Source organism: Pleurodeles waltl, chromosome 5 (genome assembly GCF_031143425.1).
Source record: "Pleurodeles waltl isolate 20211129_DDA chromosome 5, aPleWal1.hap1.20221129, whole genome shotgun sequence".
In the NCBI taxonomy this organism is placed as follows: domain Eukaryota; kingdom Metazoa; phylum Chordata; class Amphibia; order Caudata; family Salamandridae; genus Pleurodeles; species Pleurodeles waltl.
In genome coordinates this window covers 1864022350-1864035503 of record NC_090444.1, presented here as the reverse complement: position 1 = coordinate 1864035503, position 13154 = coordinate 1864022350, and the positions used below count along the sequence as shown (strand labels likewise).

The following is a 13154-nucleotide window of genomic DNA, read 5'->3' as shown; positions in this document are numbered from 1 at the left end:
TGATTGTTTTCTTGGTGTAGTGTTGGTGGTTGTTGCTAAAGTGTGCTGGGTTTATTGTTGGTAATTGTTGATTGTTGTTGAGGCGTTCTGGCTTTAGTTATGATGATTGTTTTCTTGGTTTAGTGTTGGTAATTGTTGCTTAGGTGTTCTGGTTTAGTGTTGGTAATTGTTGCCGAAGTGTGCTGAGTTTAGTGTTGGTGACTGTTTTCGGGGTTTAGTATTGGTAATTGTTGGTGAAGTGGTTAGGGTTTAAAACTGTTGATTGTTTTCTTGGTTTAGTGTTGGTAATTGTTGCTTTGGTGTGCTGAGTTCAGTATTGGTGATGTTTTCAAAGTTTAGTTTTGGTAATTGTTTATAAGGTTGTAATGTTGATGGTTGTTTTCTCGGTTTGGGGTGTTGAGGTGGGTGTGCCGAGTTTAGTGTTGGTGATAGTTTTTGGGATTTAGTATTGGTAATTGCTGGTGAAGTGTTTTAGGTTTAATGTTAGCGATTGTTTTCCTGGTTTAGTGTTGGTAATTGTTGCTAAGGTGTGCTTGGTTTAGTGTTGGTAATTGTTGTTGAGGTGTGCTGGATTTAGTGTTGGTGATTGTTTTCTTGGTATAGTGTTGGTAATTGTTGCTTAGGGTTTCTGGGTTTAGTGTTAGTAATTGTTGCCGAGGTGTGTTGAGTTTAGTGTTGGTGATTGTTTTCTTGGTTTAGTGTTGGTAATTGTTGCTTAGGGTTTCTGGGGGTAGTGTTGGTAATAGTTGCTAAGGTGTGCTGAGCTTAGTGTTGGTGATTGTTTTTTTGGTTTAGTGTTGGTAATTGTTGCCTAGGGTTTCTACGTTTAGTGTTGGTAATTGTTGCTGAGATGTACTGAGTTTAGTTGTGGTGATGTTCTCAGGGTTTAGTTTTGGTAATTGTTTATAAGGTGTTCTGGCTGTAATGCTGATGGTTGTTTTCCTGGTTTGGTGTGCTGAGTTAAGTGTTGGTGATTGTTTTTGGGGTTTTATATTTGTAATTGTTGGTGAAGTGTTTTGGATTTAATGTTGATGATTATTTTCTTGGTTTAATACGCTGAGGTGTGCTGAGTTTAGTGTTGGTGATTGTTTTTGGGTTTTAGTATTGGTAATTGTTGGTGAAGTACTTTGGGTTTAATGTTGGTGATTGTTTTCTTGGTTTACTGTTGGTAATTGTTAAGGTGTTCTTAGTTTATTGTTGGGGATTGTTGTTGAGGCGTTCTGGGTTGAGTGTTGGTGATTGTTGCTAAGGCGTGTTGGGTTTAGTGTTGGTAATTGTTGTTGAGGTGTTCTGGGGTTAGTGTTAGTGATGTTTTCAGGGTTTAGTTTTGGTAATTGCTTATGAGGTGGTGTAGCAGTAATGGTCGTGATTGTTTTCTTGGTTTGGTGTGCTGAGGTGTGCTGAGTTTAGTGTTGGTGATGTTTTGGGGTTTAGTTTTGGTAATTGTTTATTAGGTGTTCTGGCTGTAATGACGATGATTGTTTTCTTGGTTTGGTGTGCTAAGTTTAGTGTTGGTGATTGTTGCTAAGGCGTTCTGGGTTTAGTGTTGGTGATTAGTGCTAAGGCATGCTAGGTTTAGTGCTGGTATTTGTTGCGGAGGCGTACTGAGTTTAGTGCTGGTGATTGTTGCTAAGGCGTGCTGGGTTTAATGTTGGTAATTGTTGTTAAGGCGTGCTGGTTTTAGTGTTGGTACTTGTTGTTGAGGTGTGCTGGGTTTAGTGTTGGTAATTGTTTCTAAGGCGTGCCGGCTTTAGGGTTGGTAATTGTTACCGAGGTGTTCTGTGGTTAATGTTGGTGATTGTTTTCAGGGTTTAGTATTGGTAACTGTTGGTGAAGAGTTTTGGGTTTAATGTTGGTGATTGTTTTTTTGATTGGTGTTAGTAATTGCTACGTAGGTGTTCCAGGTTTTGTGTTGGCGATTGTTGCTAAGGCGTGCTGGGTTTAGTGTTGGTAATTGTTGTTGAGGCATGCTGGGTTTAGTGTCGGTAATTGTTGTTGATGTGTGCTGGGTTTACTGTTGGTAATTACCGGTGAGGTGTTCTGTGTTTACTTTCGATGATTGTTGCTAAGGCGTGCTGGGTTTAGTGTTGGTAATTGTTGTTGAGGCATGCTGGGTTTAGTGTCAGTAATTGTTGTTGAGGCATGCTGGGTTTAATGTTGGTAATTATTGGTGAGGTGTTCTGGGTTTAATTTCGGTGATTGTTGCTAAGGCGTGCTGGGTTTAGTGTTGGCAATTGTTGTTGAGGCATGCTGGGTTTAGTGTAGGTAATTGTTGTTGAGGCGTGCTGGATTTAATATTGGTAATTATTGGTGAGATGTTCTGGGTTTAGTGTTGGTGATTGTACCTGAGGCGTGCTTTGTTTAGTGTTGGTGATTGTTCTTAAGGCATGCTGGGTTTAGTGTTGGTATTTGTTGTTGAGGCGTGCTGGGTTTAGTGTTGGTGATTGTTGCTAAGGTGTGCTGGGTTAAATGTTGGTAATTGTTGTTAAGGCGTGCTGGGTTTATTGTTGGTGATGTTTTTCGTGGTTTAGTGTTGGTAAATATTGCTTAGGTGTGCTGAGTTTAGTGTTGGTAATTGTTGTTGAGGTGTTCTGGGTTTAGTGTTGGTGATTGTTTCTGAGGCGTGCTGGGTTTAGTGTTGGTGATTGTTGCTAAGGCATGCTGGGTTTAGTGTTGGTGATTGTTGCTAAGGCATGCTGGGTTTAATGTTGGTAATTGTTGTTAAGGCGTGCTGGGTTTAGTGTTGGTACTTGTTGTTGAGGCGTGTTGGGTTTAGTGTTGGGAATTGTTTCTAAGGCGTGCCGGGTTTAGTGTTGGTAATTGTTACCGAGGTGTTCTGGGGTTAGTGTTGGTGCTTGTTTTCAGGGTTTAGTATTGGTAATTGCTGGTGAAGAGTTTTGGGTTTAATGTTGGTGATTGTTTTCAGGGTTTAGTGTTGGTAATTGTTACTTAGGTGTTCCAGGTTTTGTGTTGGTGATTGTTGCTAAGGTGTGCTGGCTTTAGTGTTGGTAATTGTTGTTGAGGCGTGCTGGGTTTACTGTTGGTAATTACTGGTGAGGTGTTCTGTGTTTAATTTCGGTGATTATTGCTAAGGCGTACTGGGTTTAGTGTTGGTAATTGGTGTTAAGGGGTGCTGGGTTTAATGTTGGTAATTATTGGTGAGGTATTCTGTGTTTAATGTTGGTGATTGTTTTCTTGGTTTAGTGTTGGTAAATGTTGCTTAGGTGTGCTGAGTTAAGTGTTGGTAATTGTTGTTGAGGTTTTCTGGGTTTAGTGTTGGTGATTGTTCCTGAGGCGTGATGGGTTTAGTGTTGGTGATTGTTGCTAAGGCGTGCCATGTTTGGTATTGGTAATTGTTACTGGGGTGTTCTGAGGTTAGTGTTGGTGATTGTTTTCAGGATTTAGTATTGGTAATTGTTGGTGAAGAGTTTGGGGTTTAATGTTGGTGATTGTTTTCTTGGTTTAGTGTTAGTAATTGTTACTTAGGTGTTCTGGGTTTAGTGTTGGTGATTGTTGCTAAGGCGTGCTGGGTTTAGTGTTGGATATTGTTGCAGAGGCATGCTAGGTTTAATGTTGGTAATTGTTGGTGAGGTGTTCTGGGTTTAATGTTGGTGTTTGTTTTCATGGTTTAGTGTTGGTAGTTGTTGCTTAGGTGTACTTAGCTTAGTGTTGGTTATTGTTGAATCGTTCTTGGTTTAGTGTTGGTGGTGATTGTTGAGGCATCTTGGTTTAGTGTTAGTAATTGTTGCTAAGGCTTGCTGAGTTTAGTGTTGGTAATTGTTGCTGAGGTGTTCTGGGATTAGTGTTGGTAATTGTTGCTGGGGTGTGCTGGGTTTAGTGTTGGTGATGTTTTCAGGTTTAGTTTTGGTAATTTTTTATGAGGTGTCCTGGCTGTAGTTTTGGTGATTGTTTTCTTGGTTTGGTGTGCTGAGGTGTTTAGTGTTGGTTATTGTTCTTGAAGTCTGCTAGGTTTAGTTTTGGTGACTGTGGCTGATATGTGCTCTATTTAGTTTATATTAGTGGTGAGTCAAGGCATTTCGTGTGAGACGGGGTCTGTGCTATCTCAAGGGACTAAATGCTTGACGGGTATGAATTCAAGGGCAGCATGAAGTAGGGTTGTGCTTACGTGTAGTGTAGAACTCGAGGAATGCTAAGGTATTATTAGTTGTTAGGGTGGAGTTGTACTCAACATCTAAATTTGAAATCCCCCGACTTCCTGTGTAACTAGTATGGAATTAGATTGCCAGTAAATTCTCGTCTGACTCAAAGGATTGTCCACTGAAATAATTACTGACCATGCATACCCTTATGTTCCTCCAAGCTTGAGGTGCGTAAATTGTACTAAGTTAGCAATCTACTCACTGGCAGTCCCCAGCAAAGGGAAAGCTGGATGAATGTTAACACTTCCTCCTCCCCATCCATTGACTATGGACCTGATTTAAAGTATGGCGGAGGGGTTCCTCCCTCACAACAGTGACTGATATCCTGTTGCCGAAATCTAAATCCCATTGGATATAATGGCATTTATGTTTTGGCGGACGGGATATCCATCACCGTTGTGACTGAGTAACCCCTCCGCCAAACTCTAAAACAGGCCCTGAGGTTCATGGTGTCTTCTGGCTGGTGCCACCTCATGGGTTATTCTGCTTCACTCGTAAACAACTAGTTATGTGCTATGTAAATTCCACACTTTAGGACAAAGAGGGTGAAATCCAAACTTGAGTCGGTTACCTGTGTTTTCAGTGGGTTTGGGGGTGGGCAGGTTGTGCCGTTGGTTGCCTGGTGTTTGTACTGCTTTCCATTGAAATTGTATGATAACACATTTATACTGTACAACTATGTAAAACAACTAACACCCAGTCTAAATTCTGTTTCATTCTCTTCAGGAGATGGGGCGTCATGATGACCTGTGGTCTCTCTTTTACATGCTAGTTGAGTTTGCAGTTGGTCAGCTTCCCTGGCGTAAAATTAAAGACAAGGTAAATAATGTGTGGGTTCTGCGTAGAAACACAACATCCCTGTGCACAGTGTGTGATTTGGAGCACCATACTCATCAAGGTTCATGTGCCTCAACATATGCATTATGGAGATGCAAATGAACTCTGAAACGTTTGAATTCCTTCAGCTCTGTTTGTTCTAAAAATTATGTTTTCAAATTTGTTTCAAGGATTAAATACAGTGCAAATGTAAAGTCACTTATGCATGTTGATTAGGCAAAACCACTTGGGTACGTTTTGCACCAGCCCAACATTCTGAAAGCGAACCAGCAGTCTGCCTGCTACTGAAACACCTTGGATTTCATTGCCATCCTTGCAACAGGCAGGTAATCTGCACTGGCCAGAGTGAATCTTTGTAGACTCTTGGGCATCCCTTGCAAGCACACTGTCTATTAAGGTCCCCTGCAAAGAGTGTGGATCTTTTTTGACTTCCACAGTGATTGAGGGTTACATCAGAATTGTAACCACTGTGGCACTCATGTGTCTACTGGTCCTTGGTTTCTGCTTGGGAGGTGCACACAGTGGCATTGGCTGCAACCTACCGCTAATACTTTGGGTCACATTTGTGTTCAGCTGGGTTAGTAGTGGTGGTGAGGAAGTGATTTAGAACTTGGTCCTCACCAGTTGGTCTATTGTGGTGGGAGGTTGATCTAGAGATGGTTCCTTCATAGCTCGTCATTGGTGCTGATGGGAAGGTGGTGTGGAGATATTCTATCAATCACTGGTGTTAATGGTTGAGGGATGATTGTAGAGAGTTGGTACAGTCATAAAAGTGTCTTTGGTGATGTTGTAGTTATGGTACCCCTAGCAATTTTATGGTGGCAGTTTGGCCGAGGTATAGTGTGGGGTCTCTCCTTATAAGGTCTGTGCTGGTGTTGTGGAGATGGTGCCCCTAGCAGGTGATGGGGTGGTGGTGGTGAGGAGGAGGTGCTATGGGAGTGGTCGCTTCTTAGAAAGTCTGTGCAGATGTTGGAGTGATGGTGCCCCCTGCAGGTTGATGGTGGCAATGGTTGGGATGTTGTATAGAGGTGGTTTCTCCTCAGAAGGGCTGCGCTAATGCAGTAGAAATGGTGCCCCTGAAGGTTGATGGTGGCGGTCCCTCTTTAGAAGGTATGTACTGATGTTTTAGAGATGGTGTTAGCTACCAAGTTGTGGTGGTGGAGTGTTGGTAAAGTGGTAGTTTTTCTCTAGACATTCTGTGATGGTGGGGAAGAGGTCTCTCTTCAGAATATGTGGGTGGTTATGGGGATATGTTTTAGAGGTAATTTCCGTAACAAATCAGTAATAGTGGGGATTTGACGGCGTAGCTGCTCTCCATCCACAGCAGGCTGGTATTGGTGATGGGAAGGTGCTGTTGAGATGAACCCTCCACAGTGTGTCAATTGTGGCACTCAGGTGATGTAGAGTTGAACTCTTCATAGGCAGTTGTTTGTAGTGGAAGGAAGGTGGAGGATACGTTCCCTTCTATCGCAGATTAGTGGGAGTAGCTCGACAGTTGTGCAGCAGTAGTCACCCTATAGCAGGTTGGTAGTGGTGGTAAAAAGCACTAGAGGTGGCTCCTCCTTAGTCGTTCAGTGGTGAAGAGGTGGGATACTGGTCCTGAAGGCGTGCTTCATCCAAACACCTGATAGGCATTGACTAAAAGAGTCTTGTGTTTGATTGTGTTGCCGACAGGAGCAGGTTGGCATGATTAAGGAGAAGTATGACCACCGGATGCTGCTGAAGCACATGCCATCGGAATTTCATCTGTTCCTCGATCACATCGCGAGTCTGGACTATTTCACCAAGCCAGATTACCAGGTAATGTATTTCACTGCTCTACGGCCACACAAAGCATATCTTCTTATTGTAATATTGTCACTACAGTTGGCACATTTCTGGGCTGCTTTTTGTGAAGTGTAAAAACTGAAAATATTGATCCAGAGAAAAGGTAAGGTGAATTTCACAAGGACTCAGTAACTAGTATTTGGGATTTCATTTCATGACTTGATATCAGGGCCCTCCCTGACTCATCCTCAGTGGACTCCATCCTCTTGAAAAGCCATTTTGTTCAGGTCTAGGAGACAGAGAGGCATAGTATCTCTTCCTGTTTGACTTCCAATTCCAGTGACTCCTCAGATGCTCTGTCCAGGCCAGTCTTCTCCGCTGCAAAGATCGTCTGTATGTTGTCATCGCTGGCATTTGTAGCCTCCAATTTCAAATTCCTTCACACTCACAGAATGTTTAAAAAATTTAAAATTTGCTTCTTTATATGTACTTTATTATGACAATGAATGAGACATATGTGTAATTTGTAAACAAACATATATTCTGGGCAAATACCAAAATGTTTGTCAATGAAGGAGCAGTGACAACGAATGGTGAAACGTAGACAAATCATTTAAACACCGAGACCAATATTTCAGGTGATGACATTTCGACATGCAATATGACTCAAGCTGGGTCTTCCTCAGGACAGAAAGGGCAAGTAGCAAGCTATGTGTCACGGTGTTAGCTTCTAAAATCATCCTTAAGCACAAAGATGGACAGGGTGTCTTAGACTTCTTTTTTATAATCTCCCCATGATCCTTGCAAATGTATTTTGTCAACAAAATAATTATTTTATCAACATAGGCCTTGTTGACTCTGCGACACATCTGTTGATTGCTTAGCACTGCAGCAGCTCAAGGGTAGAATACAGGCATGCGTTGCCATGATATTGTTGAGATTTTACTGGTCATCTGTGTTTAAAGTGTCCTGACAAATCAAAAAAGGTGGGGATACATCAGTCACCGGTGTTCTTGATGTTCTCAACTGTCTCAGTGTGGCAGCACAACAAGAAACCTGAATGGCGGCAGCGTAGGAGATGCTTGGTATTAATCTTCACTTGTATGTTGGTTGTGAGGTTGCGGCAGCATGGCAAGAAGCTAGAATGGTAACTGTGTAGTAGGTGTTTGTTCTTGGTCTGCACTGGTTGTTGGTTGTCTTGTGCGGCAGCACAGCAACAAACTAGAATGCTTTGCCATGTAGTAGATGCTTGGTACTGGTCTGCATTTGGATGTTGGTTGTGTTGTTGCAGCAGCACAGCAAGAAGCTATAGTTGTAAATGTGTAGTAGACATTTGTTCTTGATCTTCATTGGTTGTTGATTGCCTTGCTGTGGCAGCACAACAAATAACTAAAGTGGTAGGAGATACTTGGTATCGACCTGCACTTGGATGTTGTTTGTGTTGTTGTGGCAGCACTCTGGGACGGTAGACTGGTAAGTGTGTAGTAGACATTTGTTCTTGATCTGCATTGGTTGTTCATGGTCTCGTTTGGGCTGCATCGCAGAAATCTAGAATGGTTGCCGTGTTGTAGATGCTTGCTATTGGTCTGCATGTTGGTTGTGTTGTTGCAGCAGCACAGTAAGAAGCTTGAATAGTAGCTGTGTGAGACGTTTGGTATTCATCTGCGCCTGCAGGTTAGCTATTTCGTTCAGGAAGCACCGCAGGAAGTCTGAATGGTAGACTTGTAGCAGATGGTTGGTGTACATTTCTGCTTGGATGTGTGCTGTCAGTGTGGGGGCACGTGAGACGTCTGCATGATGGACATCTAGTAGATGGTTGGTGTCGACCTACAGCTAGAGTTTGTTGGCAACAGGTCTTTCAATGATCTTTTCAATGAATGAGGGGTGAGTAGTGGGTTGATGGGTGGCCCTGTTTTGAAGATATCTTTGAGTAGTCTTTGAGAGAGGATTTATGTTGAAAAGAGGCCTGCATGCTTCTTGAGTGAGGCACTTGTGCGGCAGCACAGCAACAAACTAGAATGTTTTGCCATGTAGTAGATGCCTTCAGTTGAGAGTGTCTTAAAGTTGTGTGGTGGGATACACAGGTCAGCGTTAATTTGTTTGGTGCTTTTTATGTGTTGTCTGGTTTTGTCAATGTTGTTGGCAAAGGAAATATTTGTTTGTCCAACTAGGGAGGGAGGAAAGGTATTATTTTTACAAATACAGCATGAAATTTAAATGATATTTTTCTTAATGTATTTTCCTTAGCAGTTAATGGTCAGTGAGACACTGAGAATAATTGTGTGTTGCCATTTCAGAGACTATCGGCGCTCTTACCTACATTTCAAGGGGAGGGGTCCCCAAAGTGGTATTTACAAAGATGAAGACAGGCAGTGAGACCCTTACAGCAGCAGCAGCAGCTCCTTGGCTCACCTAGAGCATCGTTGGAGGGTCTACATGTGATAGGGCTAAATAAAGCGGCTTGGAAGGGACCCCACCCGCCTGTGATGAAAAAACACCATTCCCTCACTAGGCCCCGGAAAGAACATGTAAATACCAGTGTTTTCAGGAAAAAGAAAGCAGCTCTGCAGACAGCTCACAACTCCTACGACTTCTTTGTTTTGGAAACAATAACTGGTGTTTTTATAGCACTTCCTATCGCAGAGTTGCAGCTTTGCCGCACTGTAAATAAATGTGTTATATTTACTAACTTCATTGGCTTCCCAAGGGTGAAGAATGAGTTGACCCTGACTTGATATAAACCTGTGCATTGCAGGCCAGAAGGGTACCTGCGACTAGGCCCTACGTATGTATGTGTTGCACAACCTAGGTCAAGAGCAAGGGGGCATGACCCAAGCAAGATACAATCATTGGGGAAAGTTCAAGGGTCGACTGCCAGGTTGAGGGGTTGTGCTCCTTTCTGAATTGTAGCTGGGTCGGTGCTGATCTGATGTCACCAAGAGATGCCGTTCCAGATCCTGGGACTTTACAATATCAGGTTGAATCATACCTCACTGATTCTTGCTAAAAGGTGCAGCTTGGCACTTTGAGTAACACGCTCTGCTTCTTCTCCGCAGATGATCATGTCAGTGTTCGAGAAGTGTATGAAGGAACGGGGCATCACTGAGAATGAGGCTTTCGACTGGGAGAAGGGTGGCAGCGACATTCTTATGTCCACCAGCACCTGCACCCCACCGCAACAGAACACGCGGCAGACAGCAGCCATGTTTGGGTAAGTGTGCCATTGGCTGTCCCAGCAGACAGGGTCCGCTGGTCCTGGCTTTATCCCGCAGCTTGTCCTGTTGATGGAAACTGATCTACTGTAGTTTGGGAGATGCTACAACCTGTGTACTAGGTCTACTAGAAATATTTTTTCAGTGGCTACCAGTAGCTAACTGGAATGAGCATAACACACAGCTCTTACTTGATTGGCCAGTCAAATGGCTGAATGAAGAGCAACCTGATTGGCCTTCCTTTCATCCACTTATATTCTGACATGGTTTACAACCATTCTGATTTCTTGAGAAGCCCCAACACAATCAACTCAATCAATAAATTCTCCCCCGCACCCCATATACCCCAGTTTCTATAGGCACTTCAAAGTGAGCCTTGCAGCTTTTTTAAATACCAATTTTGTTTTTCAGGCAAAATAAAATAAATAAAAGGAGTATTTTACTGACTTCATTTTTCAGCACATGTTTGACCCACCCACCCCTCTCCTTTGACCTCTTCCTACAGCTTCTTAGCCTGAATCCACTTCCCCAGTTTGCTGCACTCTCACCATCCCAAGCCCAAGGTTTTCTCAATCCTGCATATTTATGTTGTAAGCCTTCACCCCTTGGTTCCAAAAGCAGCTCCCAGTAAGCATTTGAGTCAACTTCAAAGCTATCAACCTCTTGAATTAAAAACGCAGGTGAAGTCAGATGTTTAAGAGGATAATTCCGTGATCTGAATGGGTAATGATCACTCAAAAAAGGGGATGACACCCACCAAATGAAGGTGTGTTGACAGGCATGGACCCCCCCCCCTTTCAGGAAGTTACTGAAAACTTACCTAGTCCACCAGACCATCACAATATACAGTTTCATGTGAAAACAAAGACTGAAAAGCACAGACTCAAGCATACGGACTGCTTAAATATTGACCATATACAAAGAGCTACTTTCAAATTTTTAAAATTTGTAAATCTAAACAAAGGGCCCTACCTCAGTGTTGTCAGAGAGGTAACTCCATCACAATGGCAGCAGAATTCCATCTTTGCCAACATTATGGTCCGTCCGCTCCTGCTCGCTTTTAATCGGGTATAGTTTGACGACTGCGAAGACTACTTCTTCTCCACCGTGGTTAAACTTCTCTGACAGCACAACAGAGTAATAGCCATCAGAGATTTGGCTCTATGCCCTCCAACCTAATTTAGATGTGCAGGCATATAGCCATTTATCAATGGCCATCACAATCAGTTTTGAAAACAAAAATAATTGTCAATTTGCAATATAGCTCCACCATGTATGACACAGCAATCCGGGAAAGTTACAATGCATTGGAAAAAATCACATTGATGACGGTTCCTGTCAATGCTACACCCTGCCACACCCTGAGCCCATACAAAGCTCCCACAACTGCACCTCGCCCATCCCTCCACCTCGGATCCACCAGTTCCCTTTGTTTTCTCTTGCCCTGCAGACTCACATTGCCATATTGAACTGCACAAACTTCAACTAACCCAATGCCAAGAACCCTGAGCCACCTAAAGAGTTTCCCGTCTCTATGCTCATCTGTCAGGTGCTGCTCCTCCGTATGGGCGGAGGAGCGTCGCCCCCCCGCCAGCAGCAACCGCTGCAAATCCTTTTACATGGAAGGGATAATAAACTCTGTTTCCATGTGAAAGGAGCAGGGCATTGGGGGTGACGAGCTGAGGGGAGTGCACTGTGCACTCCCCTCAGAGCGCATGTCTGTTTGGCCAGCCGTCTCGGACTGGCCAAACACATGTGCACAGGGATGTCTCTAGCCCAGCAACATGGTTGCTGGGCTCCAGAGAGCCTGCACAAGCTCCCAGTCTGCCTGCCCTGATGTACGGATAAGCAAACTGCTAAACAGAAATAGATGAAGAGGTGAAGGCAGCCACGCTGCAGTCTCATGGGTCTTTGCACTATTGATAGCCCTCACACTGCCTTGGCTCAGTGCCTTTATAGGGAAGGTTTACACCTCTCTCAATGTCTAGGGAGTCCTGATGAGACAGGACAAAGGCATTCAATAAAAATTCCCAGCTTACCTAAACGAATAGGTGTCTCCAGTGGATCAGTCAGGTGTCCCAGCAGAGCCGGGACCACTGTCTTCTCTTGGCCTGTGAAAACTGGATGCACCCAAGTTACCACAGTTGTAAAACCAACACCTATTTTGAGTAGCAAAACATGGTACTTTTTACAGATCATGGAGTGTTTCAAGGCAGGTAGGTTATGTTACTGATCATATGTGGCCATGCCATACCTTCTCTGCCTAGCATTTATGCTTGTAGTGGCATTGTAGACATGGTCTGCATCCGTGCATTGTGGTTGCTTTATGATTGTAGGAGTGTGGTTTACTCTGTGAATTGTACAAATGTGTGCATGTATCCTTGCAGTGGGATTGTGGTGAGACTGTAGAAGTGGTGTGAGTCAGTGGAAAATGGTATGTGTGGGAATGAAGGCTTTTGATGTCTGGCCTTCCAGTGTGTTTGATGCAGGATTAGCGACCTGGTGTGGTGTGTGTCCTTGCCGTGTGTATGTGGTGGGGTTGTAGAAGTGGTCTGTATCCCTGCATCGTAGATGCTGTGCATCATAGAAGAATAAAACATATATGTGAGGCACTCAATACATGTATGTACATAAACACAGCAACTTCTCCGCAAATATGTGGAAATATTATAAGAAAGGATTAACAATCGAAGTCAGAACAGTTCTTAATATTTGATCGAGTCCGCTTGATTTATTGAGAAAAGTCTTCAAGAGCTTGAGTCCCAACAGTCCGAACACCCAATATTCCAAGCCAACACGTGTTTCGTCATAGGGAAATGACCCAAACGACTTCTTCAGGGCTGGAAATTATAAGTAAATAACTTGAGTTAAAAAAACAAATTGCTCAAACAACAGACTGGGCATATAAAACCCCAATTAACCCTGTAAAAGCCATGAATATGGATACAGATAAAGAATAAAAAGAGAAAGAAAGTGTTAACCACCAAGAGACACACCTTTCCCCTCACTAACACACCCCTTTAGTTTAAATATCATAGAATAATTGTCTGTGTCAATGACGTGTGGGTCCTTTCAAACCATAACTATTTGTGTATTTGTCCTTGAGGTGTGTGTGATGAAGGATAGTAGACTTGAAGCGTGTCCTTGTAGTGTGGCTGTAGCGGAATTGTAGAAGTGG

At 43.3% G+C, this 13154-nt stretch overlaps 1 protein-coding gene across 2 annotated transcripts in view; it reads left to right on the top strand.

Annotated features, from left to right (window-relative positions):
• TTBK1 (tau tubulin kinase 1) overlaps positions 1-13154 on the top strand; it is a 363196-nt gene that overhangs the window by 202692 nt on the left and 147350 nt on the right. For both annotated transcript variants that reach the window (XM_069236392.1, XM_069236393.1), the window contains 3 exons: positions 4887-4979; positions 6672-6797; positions 9821-9975. In XM_069236392.1, coding sequence (XP_069092493.1) covers positions 4887-4979; positions 6672-6797; positions 9821-9975 — 374 coding nt within the window. The remainder of the gene's footprint in view (positions 1-4886; positions 4980-6671; positions 6798-9820; positions 9976-13154) is intronic.